This window comes from Callithrix jacchus, chromosome 15 (assembly GCF_049354715.1).
Source record: "Callithrix jacchus isolate 240 chromosome 15, calJac240_pri, whole genome shotgun sequence".
Classification (NCBI taxonomy): Eukaryota; Metazoa; Chordata; class Mammalia; order Primates; family Cebidae; genus Callithrix; species Callithrix jacchus.
The window spans coordinates 60,273,561-60,300,437 of NC_133516.1; the positions used below are offsets into that span (position 1 = coordinate 60,273,561).

The window sequence follows — 26,877 nt, forward strand, 5'->3', positions numbered from 1 at the left end:
GACATTTTATTAAAGTTTTTTTGTTTCTATGTTCATGTAGTCTATTAAGCTGTACATTAATGTTTTTGTAGTGTTGATGTTATGTTATTTGAGTTACATTGGCCTCAGAATAAGGGGAAAGCTTTTCCTCCTCCATTTTTTGAACAAATTTTGCACAAGATTGGAGTTCATTCTTCCTTATGTGTTTGATAAATTTGACCATTGAAACCACCTGGGCCTGGAATTACTTTTGTGGGAAGTCTGTTGAACAACATTCAATTTCTTTCAAAATGAGGAGCTATTCAGATTTTAAAATTTTACCCTATTTCAGTTATGACAAATTGTCTTTTTTATAGAATGAATGTATTTCATCTACATTGTCAAATTAATTGGCATGAAATTATTCATGATGTCTTCTACTAATGTCTATAGGATCTGTAGTAATATACCTGTTTTTATTTCATTTTCTTAGCCAGTATAGTAGGAATTCTCTCCCTCTCTCCAGTTGACTTTCCATAGCCATGGGTTTTGCATCAGTGGATTCAACCACCACAGATCAAAAATATTAAGTAAGACTGGGCACTGTGGCTCACGTCTGTAATCCTAGCACTTTGGGAAGCAAAGGTGGGTGGACCTGAGGTCAGCAGTTTGAGATTAGCCTGGCCAACACAGTGAAACCCCATCTCTACTAAAAATACAAAGATTAGCTAGGCGTGGTGGCAGGTGCCTGTAATCCCAGCTACTTGAAAGGCTGAGGCAGAGGTTGCAGTGAGCCCAGATGGTGCCACTGCACTCCAGTAGAGACGACAGAGTGATGAAACTCCATATCAAAAATAAATAAATAAATAGCAATTTAAAAATACAAAGAAGCAATATAGCATAACGACTGTTTACATAGCATTTACATTATATCAAGGTATTGTAAGTAATCTAGAAATGATTTAAAGTATACTAGTGAATGTGGATAGGCTATATGCAAATACTACGCCATTTTATATAAAGAACTTGAACATTGGTTGGGGTGGCTTTCTGAAACCAATCCCCCACAGATACGGAAGGACAACTGTGTATACACGTGTATACACAAACTATACATTTACATGGACAGAAATTGGTTATTTGAGGGCGTCCAGCACAGTAACTGGCACGAAATAAGTTATCATAACAGTTGTAATTAGCTTTGCCTCATAGGTGGTGACTTGGAGAATCTATTCTAGTTGGGTACAGCAACGAAAGCTTTGGTCCAGTTTGTCTAGAGTCATGGTGGTGAGAAATAGGAGGTAAGACTGAAAGGGTGATTTGGGGCTTTCCTTGCTCTGTTAAGCCACTGGATTAAATCTCTGAATGTCAATTTGGAAAGCCAGTCCTGTGCTTCTAAAAACGGGATACTTCACACCCTGAAAAGCTGTGGTAATTGGACATTTTACTTTTTACATTATAGGGTGTCTACAGAGAGTGGGGCTGAAAAGTTTGGGAAGAACAGGTAGGTTGTGGGGAGGGCAAAAGAACAGAAATACCAGGCACATGCATTTTTCTAGGAAAATTTTGGGGAAAGCTAAGTGATGTATAGTTACACTTAAAAGACTACACATTTTCTTTTGCACTTTAAGGGCTCAACGGCTGTATTCCCACTCCTTTGCCACTCTCTTTGCTCTTCTCTGCTCTAGAAAAAAAATTAATGAACTGAATCAAATCTAAGTTCTCCACTTTACAGCTGCAAAGCCTCCAGGCCAAGGAGGCCAATGGTTACACAAACCAGGTAAGAAAATAAAATTTTCATAGGACCAGAGGGCTTACATTTAGAATGCGTGTAACTGTCAACCGTGGATTTAACCCTATGCACAGATTAGAGTACAGAATAGTCAAGCAAGAGTAAGTTAACTTTTGCCGAACTCCGTCGGTTCCGGGGAGGAACCCGACATTTACGCCTGGCAACGCCCTGGGGAAGGTTTTGTTAACAGTCTCTTTTTAGAGCAAAGGAAGACAGCTAGCTGCCAGTTGTTCCAGAAGGCACAGGCGTGCCATGCAGACGGGCGTCTGTCTAGCTCAGGGCCAACCAGAGGTGCGGTGAGAGGTGAGTGATTAAACAAACGCGCGCCGGTTTCCTCCCGGTCCCCAAAGGCTCCGCTCCGCCCAGGTCTGCCTCGGCGGGGCAGAGAAAACCGGTTCCGAGCTTCGCCGCCTGATGGAGAAGGGCGAGGGGAACGTGAAGCCCTTCGGACCGCCCTCGCCCCGCCCGGACTGCTGCGATTTCCTATTCGCTTCCAACCGACGTGCCTCGGTGACGTCACCGCGTTCACCGTCCCGGAAGTGCGCGTGGTGGCAACGGCGGCGGCGGCAACGGGGTCGGTAAGCAGCGTGCGGCGCTCGGAAGGGCAGCGTCGGTGGCGCGAGCGGTCGCACCAAGCATTCTCTCTCGCTGCCGGCCGGGTGTGCCGCGCCTCGGGACCTCGAGGAAGGCGGGAGCGGGACGTGGCGAGAGGCCGCCTCAGCACTGGGCAAAAGAGCCTTGACACGGAGGTTCTGTCTCTGCCGACCGCAGGCGCGGATTCCCTGGTTTCCTTCAGCATTTTCTCCTCAGCGCGGACGGCCCTGAGGCGCTTTCTCACTGGGCCGTGTCGCCAGCACCCGGCTTTGGGGGCCGGACGCTCCTTTTCAGGGCCAGGGTTCCCAGCGCGTTTTCCTAAGTTGAGGCTGAGGTGCAAGGAAACTGAGTCGGTCTTTCTATCCCACTTGGCCTGCTGGGAAGCGCCGCACCTCCATCCCGTTTCCGCGGAATAGAATGGTTTTTCTTTGGAAGTTTACACTGGGGTTTCTCGAGAGCTGCTGCCGCCTCCCCGTAAGGGGAGAACGATAGTGTTTTATGGAGAAGGGAAGGCAGGGGTGTGCTGGAAATCTGAGATTGCAAGATGGCAGGAAAAGAATGAGGAAAATGGGGGCAGTTAAGCTAATTCATTCATCAAAATACACTTCCTAGGAGCTATCCCAGAGTTACGAATTCTCGAGTGCAAGTGCGGAAGTAGGGTGATACTGTGACTGACAAGTTCTGCAGACCAGGTGTTGCTGGTCTACTGGATAGAGTTTGTAGAACCCCGCACCCCTCACACACTGAAGCCCTGCTCTGGGGATAGTGTCATCACAGTACTGTGGCTTGCGAGTGAAGTGCTCCTGGACCAAACCACCAAACCAAGGGTCGGGCTGCTTATTCTCACCGCCCAATAACTAGATGCAGATAAACTGGAAAAGAAGGGAGTTTATTTCTGTAACTGTGTACAGGGAGAAGGCCTGGAAAATATCACCAGACTAGATCAATTAAAAAGTTTTCCAGAGCCTATATACCTTCTAAGCTATACGTTTACATGTAACTGTGCTTTCATCTAGACACTTAAGTGATTCACTTTAGATTTGTAACTAAGATCTGAATCCTGAAGACCTTTCTCTGGAGCCTCAGTAAATTTACTTAATCGAAATGGGTCCAGGTGCTTGGGTGATTACGCTTATCTTCTCTCCTGCTGAACGTGAAGGTTTGGGGAGTTCCTTCAGACACCCAGTAAACTTGTTTGTGGAGGCCTGGAGAGTTTCCTCAAGCCCCCAGTGAAACTTGTTTAATACGAATCGGGTCCTGTTAAGAGTTCCTTTGTGGCCAGGGGCCGTGGTTCACACCTGTAATCTCAGCACTTTGGGAGGCTGAGGCAGGCAGATCACTTGAGGTCAGGGGATACAGATCAGCCTGGCCAGCATGGGGAAACCCGGTCTCTACCAAAAAAGTATAAAAAATTAGCCAAGTGTGGTGGCCTGTGCCTGTAATCCCAACTACTGGGGAGGCTGAGGCAGGAGAATAGCTTGAACACTGGAGGTGGAGGTTGCAGTGAGCCGAGATCGTGCCACTGCAGTCCAGTCTGGGTGACAGAGCCAGACTCCGTCTCAAAAAAAAAAAAAAAAAAAGAATTCCTTGGTTATCATGCTTCAAGGCTCAGGAAAGGCTTAGGCAAAACTCTTGATTGGGTTTTGTTACCTTCCAGCCTTTGTTTAAGGGAACTGACTGGCTCTTTCAGCTTTTAATTTACTCAGCTACTCAGTCAGTACTGAAACAGTTGTGATTGAGGCCTGCTGTAGTGAGACCTGGCCTGCCACAGTAAGTGCTTCTAGAGAACAAAACCAGGTAGATACATAGATCTAGTCTTAATGATCCCTCAGACTGGCACTGTTTTTAGTTTTTCATCTGAGCAAGAGGTGAATTTCTGAGTTGTAAAGTTGCAGTGTGTCCTTTTATTTTCCTTCACTTTGAAATTTCATTGGTGTGTCTTTGTGTTTGCCTTGTAGATGTATAGTTGGTGACTGTCTCTCCAGATGCTGAGGTGCTTGTATCATTGGCACAAGCCAGTACTGAGCTGTAGGTGGAGTAGGCTGTGCCTTCTGAAGCAGTATCTATTTACAATGAAGTTGCAGTCTCCAGAATTCCAGTCACTTTTCACAGAAGGATTGAAGAGTCTGACAGGTGAGAGATTAGGATGCCTTTACTTGATTTGGAAACCCGTATACATGGACAAATAGAGGATTAACGTGTTTTTTTTTTTTTTCCTCGGAGATGGAGTCTAGCTCTGTCACCCAGGCTGGAGTATAGTGGTGCAATCTCGGCTCACTGCAACCTCTGCCTCTCAGGTTCAAGTGATTCTGTTCCTTCCCTCAGCCTCCTGAGTAGCTGGGACTACAGGTGCATGCCACCATGCCTGGCTAATTGTTTGTATTTTCAGTAGAGAGGAGGTTTTACTGTGTTAGCCAGGATGGTCTGGATCTCCTGATCCACCTGCCTCAGCCTCCCAAAGTGCTGGGATTACAAGTGTGAGCCACTGTGCACGGCAGAGGGTTAACTTTTTTAGCCAGCATTTGGATATTTTCATTGTTGTTTTAATTATTTTTATTAAAAAGAAAAAATCAAGTAGAGAGTCTCACTGTGTTGCCCAGGCTGGTCTGAAACTCCTGGGCTCAATCCTTGGCCTCCCAGAGTGCTGGGATTACTACCAGGTGTGAGCCATGGTGCCCAGCCTACATGTTTTCATTGTTGGAAGGAAGGCTTGTCTGGGTGTACCCAGCCTGTAATCTCTTAGGGAGGCCAAGGTGGGAGGATTACTTGAGCCCTGGAGTTTGAGGCTGCAGTGATCTATGATCATGCCACTCTGTCGTAGGCAGCAGAGTGAGACCCTGTCTCAAAAGTAAAGCAAAGAAATATTAAAAGAAAAATGAAAGGCTTACATATGGGTGATCCACAAATATAGCTAAATCACTGGAAAAGGCAAGAAGTTGACTGCAATAAAAAGCTTGGCTTTTCTGTATGCTAAGTACTTTCCATACATTACAGGAGTGGTCCTACTAACTTAATGAGTAGGTATATTTTGACTTGTTAGGTGGAAAAGGAAAAATTCTTAGGCATGTGAAGTGCTTTGCTTATGTTTCTGTAACTAATAACAAGAGAGTTGGGGTTCAAACTTCTGCAGTCTGATTTCAGAGTCTAGCTTATAACCACTAAGCTCTGTTTCCTTTCTAAGTATAAATGCTTTCCATGAGAACTGAAGGAAGAAGGATATAGGAGTTATGTCAATTGTGCACTTTGCAAAAACTGTCTGGAAGGAGCACAGGAAATGGCTTTAGCTGAGTGCTTGACTCCATTAGCTTCTTGCTGTTGCCAGTTTTATCAGTATTGGTCCTTAATGTTATCTGATGTTGCGAAAGCAGCGGCAGAATAGCATTACAAAGCCTGTGGGAATTTTAGTAGCGCTTTCCTAAATATATTATGTATTATATGTAGAAATATGACCTAAACAGCACTGGCTGTCTATTAGATTCAACTGGAGAGCTTTTAAAACATACACACATGCTGGGGTTCTGCCTGCAGCCTACTGAATTGGAATCTCTGGATGGGATGACCATCTATATTTTTAATAAAAACTCCACAGGTTAATTCTGATGCACAGAAGATAGAAGAATCATTACTTTAATATGACTCACCTTGTATTAGCTCATTCCCAAGGGTACTTTCCCATTCTTGAAATTAGATGATGGCTTTTTAGGTACATGCCAGAGATAAATGGCCTAGAACATGTTGATTCTTTTAGGTAGACTTTAAGTAGAGGGCTTAAATGCAGGTTTGGTTATGCTGATGCTGCACTCTTTTTTAATTGGTAAGAGTGAAAATTGCTAAAAACTCACTGTTCAATAGAAATTTATGAGCCCATATGTAATATAAACTTTTCTACTAACCACATTAAAAAGATAAAAAGAAATGGTGAGATAAATTTTAATAATTATTTTTAGTACATCTAATTTAATCCAATATATCTAAGATACTATCAGTATGAACTTTGCATAAAAATTGTTAATGAGGCCAGGCACAGTGGCTCCCACCTGTAATCCTAGCACTTTGGGAGGCTGGTTGCAGTGACTCAGGCCTGTGATTCCAGCATTTTGAGTGGCTGAGGTGGGTGGATTGCTTGAGCCTTAGCCTGGGCAACACAGTGAAACCCCATCTCTACTAAAAATTCAAAAAATAGGCAGGCATAGTGGTATGTGTCTGTAGTCCCTGCTGCTCGGGAGGCTGAGGTGGGAGGATCACTTGAGCCTGGGAGGTGGGGGTTGCAGTGAGCTGAGATCATGCTACTGCACTCCAGCCTGGGTGACACAAACTGTGTCTCAAAAAAAAAATTATTAATGAGATATTTCATATTTGGAAGTCTTTGAAATCTGTGTGCATTTAACACATACAGCAAGCACATTTGAATTCAGACTTACCACACTTGAAGTGCTCAGTAAGCACAAGTGGCTACTGTTTGAATAGTGCAGGTTTTGAAGCTCTGATCTTGGATTGAGTTAGAGGTTTTTTCTTTCTGTGTATGCCATTCACCACCCCAAGTTTTTCAACTTCAGTTGCAAGAGGCCTCTTAGAAGAAAGAAAAGAAAAGCATTTTTTGGAAATAAGGTTGTAGATGTTGATTACTATAGTTTCTTGAACATCATTTTAACAATTGTGTTTAACTTTTTAATCCTGGATTAGAAATAACTGGATTTTCTCCACCCTGAGAAATGAGATCCTAAGGAAGTTACAGAGTAAATGGTATGGTAAGGTAAGAGGTAGTGTTGCTTCCAGAGTCCTGTCCTTCAAGGCAGGCCTGGCAAATGAGAACATGGATATATTCTAAAGTTGACTTTTTCTAGGCTACTGGAGAAGTGGCAAGAATGGAATCTTTTAGTGCAATGATCAACAAGTTAGAATGTCAGAGACTTGGGTGCCCTGGTAAAATGTAATGTTCTGTATAAAAACAAAATGTACAAAAACACACAGCCTTTGTGATGGCTGCTATATAGTGATACTTGGAGTTTAAATCTTACTGTAGCAATTCTCAAATCTTAATAGCTGCTTTGCCATGTGTAAAATTAGTTTTCAGTTTGCAAGAATATGAGAGACCAGAATAGTGTATTGTTGTCATATCATAAGGGTTTTATAATTTGCCAGGTTATTTTATTTATCTTTTTGCTTCAGTACGATCGTATACTAGTGGCATATACGATTATTTCTCAGCTGGCTGTGGTAGCTCGTACCTAAAATTCCAGCACTTTGGGAGGCCAAGGTGGAAAATTGCTTGAGGCCAGGAATTAGAGACCAGCCTGAGCAACATAGTGAGATCCCGTCTCTACAAATAATAATAATAATAATAATAAACAATTTACCCAGTTATGGTGATGCACACCTGTAGTCCCAGCTACTCAGGAGGCTGACGCAGGGGGTTCCTTGGACTCGGGGTCAAGACTGCACAGTGAGCTGTGATGTCGTCACTGTACTCCAGCCTGGATGACAGAGTGAGACCCTCTCTCAAAAAATAATATTTTTTTTGTCCTAGAGATGAGGCTGAAGTTCCCAATGTAGATGATTTTTGCTTGAATTAATAGCACTGGTAGATGAGCAGGGACTTCTTTGGTCCCTTGGCTGTTGTCCATAATGCGTGATGGACAGTCAGTGTTATGTCAGAAAGCCATCATATTAAAGTTTAGTGTAATAGAAACAACTGATCACTCTCTTGAAGTCTGGAGCTCTTAAAACAGTCTGTTTTCCTGTAGTAATGGTCATGCCATGACTTCCCATTCATAGCTCCCACTCACTGCCCCCTGCCCCACCCTAGCATCCAGTCGTCAAAATTCAGAGTTGTAAAGGGAATAAGTTCATGAAAATTTAAAGTTAACATTTAAAAAGAGGTGACAATTATAAAAGTTTTCTGACACATCAATATATGGTCTTTTGAATTGCTAAGAAGAATAACAATTGTTTACTATCAGATGTGGCATTTGGAGCAAATAAACAGTTTGGGAATGATGAGATTCTGCATTTCTTGACTTTTAGGCTTGAGTTTACAGTTAAATTTAGTTGCCTTAGCTGTTATTTTCACTGAATTATTTCAGTGAATGTATCTTGCATAATCTTTTGAAATGTTGACTGCATTCCTATTTCTGTAAGACTGAAGATATCAGTAACAGGAATAAAGAAATCTTTAAGCTTCATAGTACCTGCTGTTTTAGGCCAATGTGAAATTTTGCTTTTCTTATAATTTTTATGACTACTCTTTCATATAGACAGATAAATATGCCTTGATATGTCTTTCTCAGTTGTATTAAATGTTATTTTAAAAATCCTGAATGCTAAGTTTTTCAGAGTGGTTTAATAAAATAAGGCTAATCAAAATGGTGAATATATTACTTGGAGTTCTGGATCTCTTTGTAATGCAATTAACTTACCAAGTAACTTTGAACTTGGCATTTTATTTTAGTAAAGCCAGCAGTAGAATCTTAAAGCAGTAGTTATCTATATAAATTCAGCCTTGACCTTCTTCATCCTATTTAAAGTAGGTTCAAATGAACATAAAACTTGCCCTTTATTTGCTTGAATTTCAGAACAGCTACTTGATACTGTTTTAATCTGAAGGAAGAAAACTTAAAAAAAAAACCAATACTTTCCAGTCTAGTCATTCTTTTTTTTTTTTTAATAGCTGTAGTATCACAATTCAGTTTAATTATGAGCCAAATTGGTATAATGATGAATAAGATAGTCTCCCCTTGACAAGTGGGGGAGACAAAGACATAAAACAGGTAATTTTAATATAATTGGTATGTATAAAGATATGCTATACTAGTAGCTTAGAAGGAATTCACTTAACCGCACCTTCAGGAGAGGCTTCTTAAAGTGAATCACAGCAGATAAGTAAGAGTGAGCTAGATCAGTGTTTTCCAGCTGGGTAGTTACCCCTTAGTGGGCCATAAAGTCAATTTAGTGGTCATGACGAGTATTTAAAAAAAAAGAGACGAGAGAATAGAACAGATTGCATGGTAGACATACAAGTTTCAGTGACTGCTATGTGAATGTTTAGTGTGGGTTATGAGCCAAGAAGTGTCACAGCCAGCCACTGAATTAGATGAGTAAGTTAGGGAGGTGTTTCACTAAAGTTACTCACACAAGCATAATTATGGAGGAAAGCTACAGGGACAGTTTGGTGCAAACTAAGTGTGAGCCAAGGTTTAGCAAGAGATGAGACAAATATGTTATGGGAGCCTTTGGATATAGCACTGAGGAGTTTGGGTACTGTGTTGTGAGTAGTTGTTAGCAGTTAATGCATAGCACAATTAACCTCATGTTTTAGATCCCTAAGTCTGGATGGTGGAGGCTGGATTTAGGGGAGGTGATATGATCCTGGAAATGAGCCTTGATGGAAAATGTGGCATTAAGGGAATGTGAACACTTTGCCTTGGGGAGAGTTGTGGAAAAGATATCCTTAATTAAGGCCAGAGGGTAGAGAGAGGGAGCATTTGTAATTTTTAAGCATTTTAAGGAGTCTACAGAGAGTGAGACTGAAAGATTTGGGAAGAATAGGTAGAAGAGGAGTGTGGGCAGAACAGAGACGTTGAGGTAGAGATGGAGGATTATGTTTTTAGTTGTGATTAGGGGTGCCAGAATTCTGATGTATGATGAATTTAGCTGAATGCTCATGTCACTGTCCTCTAGCCAAAGGCCAACAGGGACACAAGTTGGGTTGTTAGTCCTGGCAGTGAGGAGCAACATGCTGAGTGAGGAGTAGTGTGCTGACTCTGGATCCAGTGAGGAGCAACATGCTGAGTGAGGAGCAGCATATGTATACTCAGTAAGAGGACTGTAGAAAGGTATCTTATAGGAGTTGGGCTTGTATTGGGTCATTTTGGAGAGGGTTTAAGGTAGTAGAGCTTTGCAGTGGGTTAGATGCTCTCAGGAAGCAGAAGTAATTCTGTGATTGGGTGGTCTTAATGACGCTTTCCTAGAAGTTGAGCCTAAAACTAATTGGTAAGACAGAATCACTCTTATCAACTATTGTAGGGTGTATCATGGACAGTGTTCATGTATTGTGTATGTTTAGGTGATTACAGAGTTGTCTTGATGAGCCGTCATGGTCACAGAATGGGCTTGTCTGATACTGATTTTCTGTGGAATTGTTTCTGTTCCACAGAACCCCAGGGTCTAGTTTTGTGGCAGGTCAGCTCCTGGATGTCATTCTCACTAGGTTGCATATGGTGTCCTTTGGGCATATGGATATACTCATAGTGGACTTTGTCTTATACTTTACACATAGAGGAGTCAGCTATGTAGTTGCTTATAGTCAGTCGTTCCAGTGTTCAAATGGTTCTACCTAGAGCACAGATAGAAGTTGATTTTAGAATCATTTCTCAAAGGATGCTTAGCTATAAACATTTATCGTAAGTGGTATGATAGACTCATGTTGTCTGATAGTTTCATAGTTTCATGCATGAATATTCTGCCTCAACATCTATCTTTGCACAGAGAAATACAAGAACATTGTTACTGTTTCTAAAATATGCACATAACAGGGGGGAAAAAAGCAGAATTGTTTGATTTACCTTTTTTTTTTTTTTTTTTTTGAGTTAAGGTCTTGCTCTGTCACCCAGGCAGGAGTACAGTGGCACGATCTTAGCTTTCTGCAGTCTTGAACTCCTGGGCTCAAGCCATGCTCCCACTTTAGCCTCCCAAGTAGCTGGGACTGCTGCTACTAGAGTGTACCACTGAACCTGGCTCTTCTTATTTTTTGTAGAGACAGGGTCTTGATGTTTGCTCAGGCTGGTCTTGAACTCCTGGGCTCAAGTGGTCCTTTCGCCTCAGCCTCCCAAAGTATTGTGAGCCAGTGCACCTGGCCTGCTTTAGGCTTTAGTAGTAGTTCAAATTTATATTGATCACTTTGAGGCATCTTGTAATTCTGAATTATCTTCTGAATAAGCAAAGAAAAACTCTGTAATTTCGTTGTTTCCTTTGGTCCTCAGAGACATTCTCCTATAAGCAAGTCTTTTTACTTCTTTGGGCCTCATTTTTCATATGAAAAACCTCAGTTAATTGAGTCTGCTGTTCCAACTAGGCGGAAAAGCCTTGTACTTTTGTGGTTCTTAAAAGAAACATTGGAATAAAGATCTTTTTTCTCTCATTTCAGAATTATTTGTCAAAGAGAATCATGAATTAAGAATAGCAGGAGGAGCAGTGAGGGATTTATTAAATGGAGTAAAGCCTCAGGATGTAGATTTTGCCACCACTGCTACCCCTATTCAAATGAAGGAGATGTTTCAATCGGCTGGGATTCGGATGATAAACAACAGAGGAGAAAAGCACGGAACAATTACTGCCAGGGTGAGTGAAAAGTTTGACAGTTAATTACATTGCTTTTTTGGTAATTTAAAAAAATTTAATAATTTTCTCTAGTTAAAAGCAAATAACAAAAACTCTAATAAAAAACATTAGTCTCCTCTACCCCGTCTTAAAACCTGCAATCCTCTGTTCTTGCAGCCGTGTTTAATTTTTATGTTACCTCTCTATTTCTAAAAAGACTTTGTATGCTACACTATTTACTTTTACTATCCCAGTTTTAAGATGTGTTATGTATTGACTTCCCATGAAGGAAGATGATTTAGGTTTCTTACCACACCCTTCTCAACAACAGGCACATAAAATTCTCCTTCTCCCATATTCCTAGTATATTTATATAATAATTTTTGGTCAAGTCAATATTCAGGGTTTACATTTATGAGTCTGTATTGTTTACAGCCAGATTGTGAAGTAAATTATGATTACATTTCTTCTGTTGGCATGTTTTTAATTTTCCTGCAGTTAATAGCATTTTTCTTTTACATAGCTTTCCATGTACCACTAATTTATTCCTGCGCTCTGTGCCAGAGCTGTAGAGTTCCTCTCAAAAGATTTAAAACATATCACATCAAGTTTCAGTTGGGTTTTTGGGAGACATCTTACCTGGTGCTGTCTTCCTGCTCCAGTATATACTTTTAGGGATGTCCTTGGCCTCTCTTTTTATTTAGACCTCCTGTTTCCTGGGTCCCATGTGCTGTTCTTTCTTGGTTTAAGCTGTCATTTTAATAATCCAAAACCTGAGGAAGCCCTACACATCTGAAAATATTTTTATTTTACCTCCACACTGGTTTGATAGTTTTGATTATATAATTCTAGGCTGGGAATATTTTTACCCAGAATTTAAAGGCATTGTTCTCTAGCTTCAAGTACAGCCACTAAGTCTAGTTCCATTTAGATTTCTCTTTTGTTTAAAAGCTGATTATCATTATTTCCTTTTGGAAGTCTTTCTGATCTTTTTATGTGTAAGGTTTTTAATTTCAAGATGATATAACTTGTTTTGGGTTTTTCACTTACTGTGCAAGGCACTTAGTGTCCTCTTATGTTTCTTTCATAATTTCATCCCTTGTTAAATGTTTCCTCCTTTGGAAACTCTATTATTTGGATGCTGGACTGCTGGGAATGACCTAATTTTATCTTTTGCCTTTTTTTTTTTTTTTTTTTTTTCTAAATATTCTCCTGTCTTTTACTTTCTATGAGAGTGCCTTAACTTCATCTCCCAATCATTGTATGATATTGGCAACTTCTGTGATCTTGTAGAGTTTCAAGAGATCTGTCTTAGTATATTTCTTTGGAAAGCTTCCTGTTCATGTTTCAGATGCAAGATCTTTTATTTCTCTTAGGATATCTAATGTAGTTATTTTGACAATGTCTTTGTTTCCTCCGAGCTTTTTCTTTCATGTTGGCTTTCCTTAAATGTGGGTATTCTTTGGCTGTGCCTTTATGTTTTATTTGGGTGATGCTCTATAATTGAGGACTTTTTTATAATTTTGCATGGGACGTGTCAGCCAATTGGGACTTCCAATGTAAGTCTCAGTAGGAGTTTTCATTAGGAGAAATCAGAGAAGAATACTCCATATTATGCCAGGGAAGGAGTCTGATTGTTAGCATCTTGAAACCAAGTAGGGAAAGGCATGAGGGTGATGTTAGGTTTCACTTTAATCTTGATGCTTCATTTCCATGAACATCTGTGCCGGGTACAAGTTCTGATTATTTTTGGTTCAGCCTTTCAAGAGAGTCAATACTGGTTTTCTGTCTCTAAGGGAGTCATTCTAGGTGGGTCTGATTATTTCTTATAATGAGTTTCAAAAAGTTTTCCTATTTCAAACCTTATTTTATTCTTTGCCTTCAGAGATACTAGTGCCTCAAATTCTTGAGTTCTGGAATTCTATAGTGAGAGATAGATGTAGCTTCTATCTAGAGAAGAGTATGTATGAAATTGAGAGAAATCCTAGAAAAGACTGCTGGTGATCATTAGTGGCTGCTACTTCCTAAATTCCTAACTTCTGCTTGGCACATCAAACACTATACTCTCTACTCCTAAATGCTAATATGCTGTCTGTCAGGTGTACTTTCTCTTTTACATATATTCCTCTTTGTCCATGGTGCCTGTGGTCATCTTTTCTCTTCTTCTGAAATTTTCTTATCACACCTGCGTGTACAGACCCTGCTGCATTTTCAAGCCTTGGCACAGATACCACCCTATCATAAAGCTACTTAGCTTCCCCAGCTGGAGGTAGTCTGTCTTCCTACGATAGAGGTAACTCTTTATTTTAATTTCTTTCTTTTTGAGACAGGGTCTCACTCTTTTGCCCAGGCTGGAGGGCACAGTGTGATCTCATTTCACTGCAGCCTCTGCCTTGCAGGTTCTAGTGATCCTCCCACCTCAGCCTCCTGGGTAGCTGGGACAAGTGTGCACCACCACACCCTTACCCCGACTGGTCTTGAACTCTTGAGCTCAAGTGATCTGCCTGCCTTGACCTCCCAAAGTGGTGGGAATACAGGCATGAGCCACTACCCCGGCCTTTATTTTCATTTTAGTGGAGATTACTGGTAGGGGACTTGCAGGATCTGTTAGCTGTACTTCTTCCTTTATCAGTCTTTTGCTCAATGACACATATTCCATAAAGCAACATTCACCTCTTTGCAAACTGGAGCTATTAAAAATATTTCAGATAATAGTTTGATTTGAAATTGAAGAACAGTTTTGAGGGTTTCTCCACATCACTTGGCAGAGCTGACGTGTTTGTGTGTTAAACATCTATTTTTTAATCATGATGGCTATTTTTTAAAAAATCATTCTTTGGATCTGTTTTTGAATAATGTGGATATTTTTGTTTCAATGTTTAGGTATGGTAGTTGATGTTAAAAAGACTAACTGTCACAGCTTACAGTACCATTCCTTTATAAAGACAAAAACTTCTTTTTTTTTTCAATTCAGTAATACGAAAAACTAATTTAAACAACAACAAAAATCCCATGTATTTAATTGCAGCTTCATGAAGAAAATTTTGAGATTACTACACTACGGATTGATGTCACCACAGATGGAAGACATGCTGAGGTAGAATTTACAACTGATTGGCAGAAAGATGCTGAACGCAGAGATCTCACTATAAATTCTATGTTTTTAGGTAATATTTGTCAACCATGTTTTAAATGGGTTTATCAAAATGCCTTATTTTCAAGTAAAACCTACATTCTGGAAATGTTCTTCAACTTGAAAAGTTGCATTAATGTCTTCTAAGAGAGGGTGTAGCACATTGTTGAAAAGAATAGACTCTGGAGCCAAAATCCCTAGGGTCAAATTCTGACTCCATCACTCACTAGCCATAAAATGAAAATGTTAATTAACATTGGCTTTCTTTTACAGCTCTTGTGAGGGTTAAGAGAGTTAATAATTATAAATGCTTAGAACAGTGCCTGACACATGTACACATTCAGTGAGTGCTAACTTCTTAACTGGATCTAAGCAGTATTAACATTTCAGGGAAGAAAAATGCACACATGCCTGCATGTACACACTTCACACACACCCACACCCAGCATCATTCTTTTTCCTCTGCACTATCGTTCATGAATGTGTATTCATTCTTTCTTCTGCTGCCGGGACACACAATGGTGAATGACTTCGCCACCTTTTTTACTGCTCTGCCTACACACAACCTCAGATTCTTTTTTAGCATTGTATTCTAGGAATCATCAATAATCAGTCAGAGTTGGCATGTAAGAGGAAACCTATTTATTTCAGTTTAATCTTTTTTGTTTAATGAAAGCACTGAGAATTATATGGGGGTGGATATGAATTATGTGAGTGTTTTGTTACGTTACTGATGTGTTGTACTTTAAGCCCTTTAATGTTTAAGATTTTGGATTAAAAAAGAAAGGATGAAACATCCACTATTCATAACCTAGTTTGTAGCAACAGTAGTGGTAAAAGGATAAAGTAATAGGATTTACTTCATGCATCAATGGGCAAGAAGTTTATAAGCTAAACTGGGATCTCTTGCTGATTACAGTAATGACAAATACAATTTCTAGGGTACCTACTGGGTTCTAGTTACAACCTTAGGTATCTGATAAACTTTATTTCATTGAACTGTCAGGAAAACTTCATAAAGTAACAATTAAGCCCACTTGATAGAATAGGTAACTTGAGACTCAGAGATATTAAGTAACTTAGTTTAAGTTACAGAGAACCATGATGTTGGCTTGTTTCCAAAGCCAATTTATGACCATAGGGAGCCCAACTAGTGCACTGTCTCTCGGTTATGTAGTCAGAGCTCCTGGTATGTATTTCTTCTCATATTACTCATAGAGGAAACTGCTCCAAATAGTGCAGTACAGAGAATCTTGTCTTACTGGCTTCTCATAAGCATACTTAACTGAAAGAGAGAAACTAATATTCTTTTTCAGTGTCATAGTTTATAAAAGCTATTCTTATTGATAATACCATTTTCTAAACCCTTATAACGTGCCAGGCACTGTTCTAAGCACATTATTTAATCTTAATCTCCTGACAACCCTATGAAGCAGATACTTCCATTTAACCAATGGTAACTTGCCCAAAGTTGCACAGCTTGTAAATAATAGGATTAGAATTCCAACTCAGACAGCCTGACTCCAGAGGTCACATTCTTAACCACTACATTATTGCCTGCAACACAACTGTATTTCATATTTTTATTTACTGTATTTTAAAAGGATGATATTCAGAGCAAAACAAAATGCACACCAATATGATGCTTACCATGCTTTGTGCAATTTTCTCTCCTGGCTTTGTCCAAGCTTTATTGGATCAAGCATTTATAGTTCTGGCATTTATGGTTGGTTACTTTGCTTTGGTCATATTCCTATGATTTTTTCCTCCAAATTTTGATTTTGCTTGAGGCTCCCCATGGAGAGTTATAAGAGATGGATATACTATATTATTTGCTACTTTGTGATCATATTTGTGTCTATTTACTTATTTCCTTTTTATCTTCATTTTCTTTTATGTCTTTTTGAAGCTGAAGCCCTCAAAATTTGCCATATACATCAAGATGGTTCCCTTTTAAAGTTACTATGCATATAAAACTATAACAGCTTGGGAAGAGTTAAGCATTAAGTGTGAACTTACCAATATATTGTTGCTTTGGGGATAATCAAAGAGCATTCAAGTTCGAACAGAACTAAATTGATGAGGTGTTTTTGACAAGTAGTTGTCAATGCCTCTTCTGTGATGCTACGGAGTAAAGGGATCACTGACTTCCCCATTTGGTTAGCTAAATGGTATCTGTGTTTCAGTTCTAAATTACTTTTTTTTTTTAAGTCTCCATGATAACCAACTGTCTTATTTTGCCTGAGCTTGAAATTCTTCCTTGGATGTGTGATTTTTCAACTTTAAAACTAGGAGTCTCAGGCAAACTAGTTTGAAGTGGTCACTCTGCTAATTAATACTTAAGGTTTTATGTGCATATATATAAAATCAGCTTTATGTCACTTTTTTAGTTCAACATATGAGAGAACATTTGCTTGTTACCATTTTTGTGAATGGCTAATAGATCAACATGGTTCAAAATTCACAAAGTTTTAAAGGCTCTAAAGTGAAGTTTCCTGATCTATGATGAACAGGACTGCCTGTTTTACCACACCCTTGCTAACAGTGTTATCAAATGTTTGCATCATTGCCAATCTGAAAAATGCTATCTCAAAAATTTGTATTTACTGGCCAGGCTTGGTGGCTCATGCCTGTAATCCCAGCTCTTTGAGAGGCTGAGGTGGTCCTATCACTTGAGGTCAGGAATTCGAGATGAGCCTGGTCAACATGCCAAAAACCTGTCTCTACTAAAAATACAAAAATTAGCTAGGCGTAGTGGTGGGTGCCTATAATCTCAGCTACTTGTAGGAGGCTGAGGCAGGAGTATCATCTGAACCTGGGAGGTGGAAGCTACAGTGAGCAGAGATTGCACCACTGCATTGCAACCAGGGCAACAAAGTGAGATTCTAACTCAAAGGAAAAAAAAGCAAAGGATTTATGACTAAGGATGAAAATCTTCATTATTAAAGAGATTTCTGTATTTCCTTTATATGTAGCTTATTTTTCTATTTACATGGCCTTTTTATTTATAAGAACTTTATATTATGGAAATTAGCCATTTGATTTTTTAATATTGACTTAGATATATTTTTCCTCAAATGTCACTTATCTTAGGACTTTGTGTGTGACAGTGGTTTCTGCCATACAGGCATATTTTTTTTTTTGTCATTCAGTTATTTATTTGAAAATCCTGTTGTTTTGTGTTTTGTTTTCTGTTTACTTGCTAAGTAGAGTTTGAAAGATCTTTCCCGTTCCAAGATTATAAAATAATTTCCTCTTGTTTTTTCTGTTAATCCCGTTATATATATTTTTTCCATTTTATTTTGGCTATTATTTTCTCATGTTGTGAAAATCAGCTTGTATGGTGTCTTGTTGGCACCACTACACCTCATATAAGTTCTGCATATTTCTGTTTTAGTTTATTATTGGATTATCTTTTTAGTTGCAATTGTAAATGCAACTAAACAGACTAATAGACAATCTTTTATTGTCTTCGATTTGCTAGTAGATATGTATGAATACTTACGTGTTTTAATAACTCTTCACCTTGCTGAATTCTTACTGTTAGTGATAGTTTTTAGCTGATTTTCTTGTGTTTTCAAATTCGCCAACAGTAATTTTTCTCCCTTTTTTAATGAATAGGTTTTGATGGCACTTTATTTGACTACTTTAATGGTTATGAAGATTTAAAAAATAAGAAAATTAGATTTGTTGGACAAGCTAAACAGAGAATACAAGAGGATTATCTTAGAATTTTAAGATACTTCAGGTAAGAATTTTTAAAAATAAAAAATGATAGTTTTAATATCATCTCCAGAGCATTAACACTGGTCACATGAAACACACAGCAGTTCAATGTACAAAATGGTGACATCCCAAATGTCTGTCTCCAGTGGAGACCTAGCAACCTATGACTTACGAAGGAAAATTACTTAGATACATCATACTTTATTTTCATTCCCAGAACACACATATACTTACTTCATTTTATGTGATCTTTCCTATAATTCTGATTTATATCATTTTTTTAAATGCCCATTTTTCTTTGTGATGAATGATATTTCCTCCATTGATCCATTAATTACACAGGTGTTTGAATGCACAGGTCAATCCCTGTGCTAGGTGCATTAAACATGGTAATGAATGAATGAAAGTGTTTGCCTTCATACAGCTTATGGTCTTAGGTGGTCGTGAAAATCTCTGATGCTTCACAACAAAATGATTTTGGTGAAAAGAAATACCTGCTATATGGTCAATAAAAATTCAAAGTATAGACATACTCAAAACTTAGATAAACCTGGTAAATACAAAATGCATGAATAATTTTGTGGGTAGCAGATTTTTACATGCCACACACTAACCTCTTTAAAAAACTGAATTGGCTAGTTTGTGTCTAGTAATACTCATTTTTCACTTGATTGGGATTGCTCTCAGAATATTCTATTAACAGATCACACATTTTATCAATAAATGTAGTTTCTATAAACTTGAATATTTTTAGCCTCTGTTACAAATAATAGAACACAGATTAAGACTTAGCTGTATTTGGGTCACTAATCCAAAGTTAGCATTACTTTGGACCACTGATGAATAGAGGGTATTCATTAGAATTTTAAGCATATGAGTGGTACAACACATATACTTTAGGGCTTCCAGTTTTAAGATTCCATGAAATATACTCTAGTGTGTACAACTAGATTAATCATATTTGAAGATTTTCATTGAAAGTATTAATGTGTACAGACAGGCAAGTTTTGAGGAATTAAGACTGTTAAGGCACTGCAGTCTTGTTTTGATTTGCTGCCTTTACAAGAATGGTGTTTTCATTTATAAGTGCCAATTCAGCATTTGATGACTATTCTGACCGTCTGAGTCAGTGATTTGGAAGTGAGGTTGAGACCCTGAGGTTCTAGTTCTTCCTAACCTTAAGAAGGTTGCTATATTTTATTCAATCTTGGGTTTTCTTATATGGAAAAAAAAAGGAGGTGGAGAAATGACTAGCTGCTTTCTAAGGTCCCTTCTAGACCTAACTAATTCCATGTTATTTTCATTAAGTAGATATATGCGATAGTACCAAATAAAAATGAAAAAGATTTTTCTTGTGACATGCCAGTATAGAGGTAATACCTTGTGAAGATTTTGTCTTCTAGGTTTTATGGGAGAATTGTAGACAAACCTGGTGACCATGATCCTGAAACTTTGGAAGCAATTGCAGAAAATGCAAAAGGCTTGGCTGGAATCTCAGGAGAGAGGATTTGGGTGGAACTAAAAAAAATTCTTGTTGGTAACCATGTAAATCATTTGATTCACCTTATCTATGATCTTGATGTGGCTTCTTATATAGGTGAGAGCAAGTTTTAAAGTGTTTGAATTTTTGGCAGTGAAATATCTGGTTTCAGATTTCATAAGGGAAAAAATGATTCATTTGGTTGAAGAATTCTTGTTGGAGAAATGGAGTATTTTAAAATAAGACAAAGTTTGGGTTATGGGATAGGTAAGTTTTGTCATGAGTAGGGAATAGCTCAAAGACAGCCTGCGGTGCTTGTACTCGAGTCAGATCTGGTTTGAAGGAAGCTAAGCCCCTTATCTAATCTTTACAACCTGGGTTAGTTTCTAACCTTAAAAGGGGGTTTAAAAATAATATAGCATCTATCTAACAGAAAAGCTAAAAGGATTCAGTAAGTTAATATATGTGAAGATCTTTTAGGAGAATGACTTGTACATAGAAGTTTTTCAGTAAATGTTATAATTCATTTTCACAAAGAATAGTGGGATTATGTGGTTTCTCACACTTCTGAAAACTTGGGTATATTATTTCAAATTTCAACAACATTATTGAATGGGAAGTGGATGTTGTATCAATGGGAAGTCAGGAATTTGTGATTGCAAAGAGTATGCCTTGTGAGTCTGATACCAGTATCACCACTACCTCTGGACCTCTTGATGTAGCTTGTTGGAAACAAGAACATTTTAGAGGTTTTGAGGGTGATAGGGGAGAGAATAGCAATAATGTATTAGTGGTTTGCCTGTAAGTTGGAACATCAGACTGGACTTATATAATGTATCCTATTCTAGTGACAAGGCATTTCTGTATACTAAAACAGTGGCCAGGTTTAGGTTATGAGTGGTTTTTTCCCTCACTAAAAACAGGTGAAAAATGTTTTTGTCCCTACAGGTTTACCTGCTAATGCAAGTTTAGAAGAATTTGACAAAGTCAGTAAAAATGTTGAAGGTTTTTCACCAAAGCCAATGACTCTTTTGGCCTCATTATTCAAAGTACAAGATGATGTCACAAAATTGGATTTGAGGTTGAAGATCGCAAAAGAAGAGAAAAACCTTGGCTTGTTTATAGTTAAAAATAGGAAAGATTTAATTAAAGCAGCAGATACTTCAGAGCCATTGAAACCCTATCAAGACTGCATTATAGATGTAAGTATATAGTAGGCTTGGTCAGAAATAAAAAGTATCTTCACTAATTTAGAATTTATATATTGAAACTAAGATCTACAATTCTGTGAATTTTATTTTAAATGAAAAAATTTATGTTGAGTAGTATTAACTTTTAGGTTAAGATCCTAAGTGTGTGTTTTCATGTGTGATGAAACTAAATGTTTGATTTTGACATTTAGTCTAGGGAACCTGATGCAACTACTCGTGTATGTGAACTACTGAAGTACCAAGGAGAGCACTGTCTCCTCAAGGAAATGCAGCAGTGGTCCATTCCTCCATTTCCTGTAAGTGGCCATGACATCAGAAAAGTGGGCATTTCTTCAGGAAAAGAAATTGGGGCTCTATTACAACAGTTGCGAGAACAGTGGAAGAAAAGTGGTTACCAAATGGAAAAAGATGAACTTCTGAGTTACATAAAGAAGACCTAAAACTGATGGCTACTGAAAAGCAGAGCATTTTTGGTAAGACTAATTTTCTCTCCTACCTCTTAATGAGGTTTTAGAAACTAAGCCAGAATAAAAGCCAGTTTAGAGGACCTCTTTAGAACAAGGGTCTTATTTTGTGAATTATATTTCCAGAAGTAAACTAAGATCCACCTTTCTTGATCTGATTTGGAATAGCTTCAACCGAGAAAAGCATAGTTGGCTATTATGTTAACCTGTTCAGGCTTTTAAAAAAAATTTGGTTTTACATAGGGTGGTACTAAGATTAATCTTAGAAGGTGCTAACTGTCTTGAAGAAAACATGTTTATTAATGTTTGCAATTGAAATAACTGGGTTACCTTGTACAGTGACTGTCTACAGTCTGTCAGTTCTTATCTGAATTCCAAAATAAACTTGTGCTTAAAAAGGAAATAATTGACAAGTTTGCATAAAATATGAAGACTAAATGTGTCCCTAGTTGCTGGCATTCATACATACAGGATTTGTTCTAGCAAGCTATGCTTTAGTATGTAGTTGATATTTTTCTGTCACAATGATTTCTTTATGCATGCAGAGCCTGGGAAAGTAAAGCAATTAACTTGAGGGTTACTCTTGAGCCTATTATTTTAGTAAAACATTGGTATTATGTGTTAATGTGGTATCTGACAATGTATATCTGGTGCCATATACAATGGTATATGCCTCTCTTTAAAAGTTAATAAACTAAATGTTAACTTATTTTCCTAATTAAAAGGATATAGCTTACATTATTATATATTGTTCTTTAAAGATTTGTGTCTTAAATGTTTTTCATTTGGTAAACATTTATAATGCAGACTACTGTTTATTTCAGCTGCTATACTGACATTTCATAATTCATTTTCCTTCCTGTGTAGCCAGTCAAGACATCTTTGTACTCTCAGAGCACATAGTAATACTGGACCCTTGATAAAACAATTTTGTAGAGTGTAATATTTCTAAGAGGAAGTATAACAGGGTTTATGATGCAAGAAAGGGAGCCTCAGAAATGACTGCGCACAGGTCAGTAATTAAGTGCATTATAAAATACTTTGGAATATTTAAGTACGGCCAAAATATAGATTTAGATCCAACATCATAGAATACATACTATTTCTATATGGAAAGTATGCAAATTTAGCTATACTGGAGGTCTGGTTTTGTCATTATATGCATATTTTTACATATCAGAAAATTTTTTTTGCTAGTAAACAGTATGGGACATTGAAATTACACCTTTTCAGGGGAAAAGGTAACTCATTCCAACTGGTTTAGATTTCATTCTATATAGATGTACTGTGCTACTGAAAAGAACTTCGTGAACAACCAGTAAAGTCATATAAACCCAAAACTATTAAAAATAGTTAAGTAGAGCTTAGAAAAAATAAGGCAAGGGTAGATCCTGAACAACGGCATTGTTGAATTGCTTTTCATTTACTCTATTTACATAAATAAATATGCAATTTGATCCTCAACTGATTCCAGTCAAGGCATGTTTGGGCAAAACAAATTTTGGCCTCATACTATTACCATAGTTTGTACATTTAACCTGATTAGTTTTAAAGTAGCAAAGGACTATCAATAAAACCAAAATTGTTACACAAATGTGAAAGGACCCACTAAACCCTTGAATATATAAGCAAAGAGGTCCATGGCAAAGCAGTCTTTTTAGGACTTTAAAATTATGAGTAGATAGTTTACATTATTTGAACAAAGAACATACTTAGTTTCATGTTTAAGGTTTACTTAGATTTTCTCCAACTTACATTGAACAAAATACAGTACCATGTCTAGCCTGTGTGAAGGGGACATGTTTTGGCATCTTTTCCGTATGGTAGTTTTGGTTCAAATTAATTTTTGAAAAATAGTTTTTGTTTGGAACAGAATAAATGGGCTTATAGTTCAACTACTGAGCAAATACACAGAAAATACTATTTTTTACTAACAGGCACATAAGGGAAATGACAATGCTATTTGTGAGCTCAAAACTGTATACTTTAACTCTAATATTTTCAAATTAGAGTTAAAATTAGATTTTACAAATCAGTATCTCAGAGAAACTAAAGAAAACTGAACAAAGCCCTTTTAGACTAATATACATTGCCTTGCCTCTTTTGAAAAGGAACATGTAGTTGTCAGAGCACTGGTATAGCTATGCTGTCCCATACATCAGGATCAACTGATTGTAGGAATTTATGATGTTCTATACAGGAAGTAATCTCATTATTTCTAAAGGTGTCTTTATGTCCCAACAATGACATGCTACAGACATACCAGATTCCACAGGATAATGGCACCAAGCTACCCAAGTAGATATTTCTGAAACTAAGTTTGTATTCTAGGCTGCTGTTCATCCTCTCCAAAAGTATACTTTAAGTTTCAAAAACTGCAACTGTCCAAGTAATGTTGTGTTTACTTAAGTATGTATCAGAGGCAATAATTTCCAAAGCAGATCTGATTTTAGAATAACAAATTTGTTAGATAAATTTATCTCTAGCACATCTGTTTACAAGCAAAGTATTACTTTGTCTGGACTTATTTCATCTTCCGTGTCTGGGATTGTAGGCAACAGAGCAGATCGCGTTAAGCCCCAAAATTTTTGAGGTGACATGTCTTTTTTGGTGGCTGTAAACTTCCATCCAATATGGCTTGCACAGATCTTACACTGGGCAACAGTCCAGGCATACCTAAAAAAATTAAGGAAAAGTATCAAGCTAAGGAAACAAACACTTCTTTAACTCCAATCCTATAAAACCTATTATGAAGACAGACCTTAGAGACAAATTCTAAGTTGAGATTTGATCCATACAGTTCCCTGAAATATCATAATATCTAATTTGGATATATTCTATGGTAATACATCGGTCTTAACATATAATTTTGTAATATATATATGACTTTTATGCTCTTAAGCTATGTTTACTTCTGTGGAGTGGAGGAAAAATGTAGAGTAATCTTATCTTTATACAAATTGCTGGCTGCCAAGATTACATTCTAAATTGTACTGGCTTCTCTTTTGTTGAAGTTAGAAAAGAGCAACCACCTGCAGAAATATGTACTTCTGTCTGGATGGAGCAGGAAGGACATGTCTCATAAAATATTTGAAAACTACTATTCTAAAATAAGGATGATGTCAGATAAAGCAACCAGAAATATAAAACATGGCATTTCTATTCTTATTTTGTCCCTACATATAGTACGCCACATCTATTTATAGTGACAAATTTATTCTAGTTTTAGTCATCACATTAAGCTAGATAAGGCAATCCAAGTGATATGGTCCTAACTCCAGAGTAGCAAGTAATCCCTACTTAGCATCCCTCTTTGAAGATAAATAGTATAGCTGAGAGAATGGAACAGGTTCCCAGGATCATACTTCAAAATCATTAAGGTGAAGCAAAAAAAAAAAAAGGTAAACTAGAAGAAAAGCAGGATTCAATGGGTTCTGCATCTTTAGTCTAATATTCTCCAGTTTGACATTACTACAGAATATGATCCAGATGTAACGTTTTACTGCATCATAAGACAGTTGATTTTCAGGATGACATGACAGAAAAAAAGATTTGAATTTAAGTGTAATTTGAGGACAACTGCTGTTGCCAACCTTTCCCTTCACTAATAGAAATAACTTTTATTCAGTGATACTATATAAAAATACAAAAAAAAGTGTAACAGGTGTTTCTAGCTATTTGTGGAATGAAGAACATTTAAATTAAATTTTATCTCACTCTGTCACCCAGGCTGGAGTGCAGTGGCACAATCTCGGCTCATTGCAACTTCTGCCTCCTGGGTTCATGCAGTTCTTGTGCTCAGCCTCCTGAGTAGCTGGGATGATAGGCATCTGTCACCACACCTGGCTAATTTTTGTATAAAATTACTGATTTCATTGTCTACTTGTTATTACAAAGAGTATAGCAAGTCTGCTTAGGATTCTGGGTTTTTCTACCCAATTAAGGTAAAAAACAAAAAACACCACCACCATATTATTACCCAGGAAACCAGCTGTGTTCCGTAGAAGGCCGGCCTATCAGATTCAAGTTGCAAGCCTTATACACAGTAAGTGTCTCATGCACATATCCATGAGGATTCACATAAGCTGCCATCGGCCCACATAAGGATAAACTAAAACAAAGAAAGAACATGGAGGACAGGTCAAAATGAGAAGTCTAATCCTATTAAATGGTTAGAATTTTCTTGAAATTCACCAAGAAATTAGGTATGAATTTTAGTTTTACATAATAGCAGGATCTTAGTACAAAAACAGGGGGTAGGGGATATAGCTGGCAGACCTGTTTTGTTCAGTCTAAACGTTTTCTGTGATGACACAAAGGAAATAGTACTTGTTTTTAAAACCCTCCCTAAGACAGACATTGTCAAGAATACAAAACTCAAATGCTTCTAAAGGAGTCTGAGAGTGTAAAGGCAATGAAAAGGTCCTGTGTGGTCATTTTGGGGCAATTGACTATTGTGTAGAAAGCAGTTTCCTTACTTTGATTTGTAATTCTGAGAATCTGTCATAAAATGATTTTCAAACACTGTTATATCACAGCATCAGTAAATGTTCAGAATCATGTTCTACTTTGACTCTGTATGGCAAAACTGATTACTGAAACATTTTCTGAGGCATCTATGTTAGGGCCTAATAGAAGACAACTAATATGCATATTTCTAAGATAGTCTTATATATAGGTTGTCAACAAGAATTGGGCGAAAAAGAATTGCTCAGTTGTTTTACTTTACCATGCTCATTACCTGTGAGTAATCCCTGACATGCATTGTTGCTCTGAGTACCCAATCTGGAAGACGATCTTACTGAAAGTGAGCTAATTCCCTATATTTCACTGGCTGAGCATTTGTAACTTTAAAGTATTGGAGGAATGTATATGGAAAACAGAAATACAGTCTTGATTATAATTCTGGTAAGGCTAGTATACTAAAAATGTAATAAAGACCTTACCTGAATATTTCATTTTTCGTTGTTATTTCTGTTTCTTGACATTGTTTACAGCAAAGGGAGGTGCACTAAAAGTTTTGAGAGAAAAATTACTGTTGGGAAAAACTGGCATTCATTTTATCATGTAATCAGATAGACCAAGAAGTTTCTAAAGATACTGCTGTCTCTGAATATCATTCTCCGTCCAACCATTGAAAAGCTTAGTTTTAAAAATGTAGGAAGAAAAGCACTGAAACTGAGATCTGCCACGTACTTACATAT

The 26,877-nt window shown here is 37.7% G+C and overlaps 2 protein-coding genes across 10 annotated transcripts in view; one reads left to right on the top strand and one right to left on the bottom strand.

Annotated features, from left to right (window-relative positions):
* The first annotated feature begins 1,949 nt into the window (after positions 1–1,949).
* TRNT1 (tRNA nucleotidyl transferase 1) lies at positions 1,950–26,631 on the top strand. 5 transcript variants are annotated; one of them, XM_035276153.3, is made up of 9 exons: positions 2,292–2,499; positions 4,303–4,477; positions 11,487–11,680; positions 14,688–14,826; positions 18,414–18,540; positions 19,922–20,115; positions 20,947–21,200; positions 21,401–21,682; positions 22,541–26,631. In XM_035276153.3, the coding sequence occupies exons 2-8, from the start codon at positions 4,330–4,332 to the stop codon at positions 21,647–21,649; spliced, it is 1,305 nt and encodes a 434-aa protein (XP_035132044.1). In that variant the 5' UTR covers positions 2,292–2,499; positions 4,303–4,329; the 3' UTR covers positions 21,650–21,682; positions 22,541–26,631. The 5 variants fall into 5 exon arrangements, with proteins under 5 accessions (XP_035132043.1, XP_035132044.1, XP_008980300.1 ...); XM_008982052.6 differs by having other exon boundaries at positions 2,292–2,328; XM_035276152.3 differs by lacking the exons at positions 2,292–2,499; positions 22,541–26,631 and adding an exon at positions 1,950–2,053 and having other exon boundaries at positions 21,401–22,433.
* Positions 18,548–26,877, bottom strand: part of CRBN (cereblon) — a 34,366-nt gene continuing 26,036 nt past the window's right edge. For all 5 annotated transcript variants that reach the window (XM_035276151.3, XM_008982050.5, XM_002758576.7 and 2 more), the window contains 3 exons: positions 26,620–26,684; positions 25,653–25,784; positions 18,548–24,349 (listed from right to left, as the gene is read on the bottom strand). In XM_035276151.3, the coding sequence (XP_035132042.1) occupies positions 24,169–24,349; positions 25,653–25,784; positions 26,620–26,684 (378 nt within the window). In that variant the 3' untranslated portion in view covers positions 18,548–24,168. The remainder of the gene's footprint in view (positions 24,350–25,652; positions 25,785–26,619; positions 26,685–26,877) is intronic.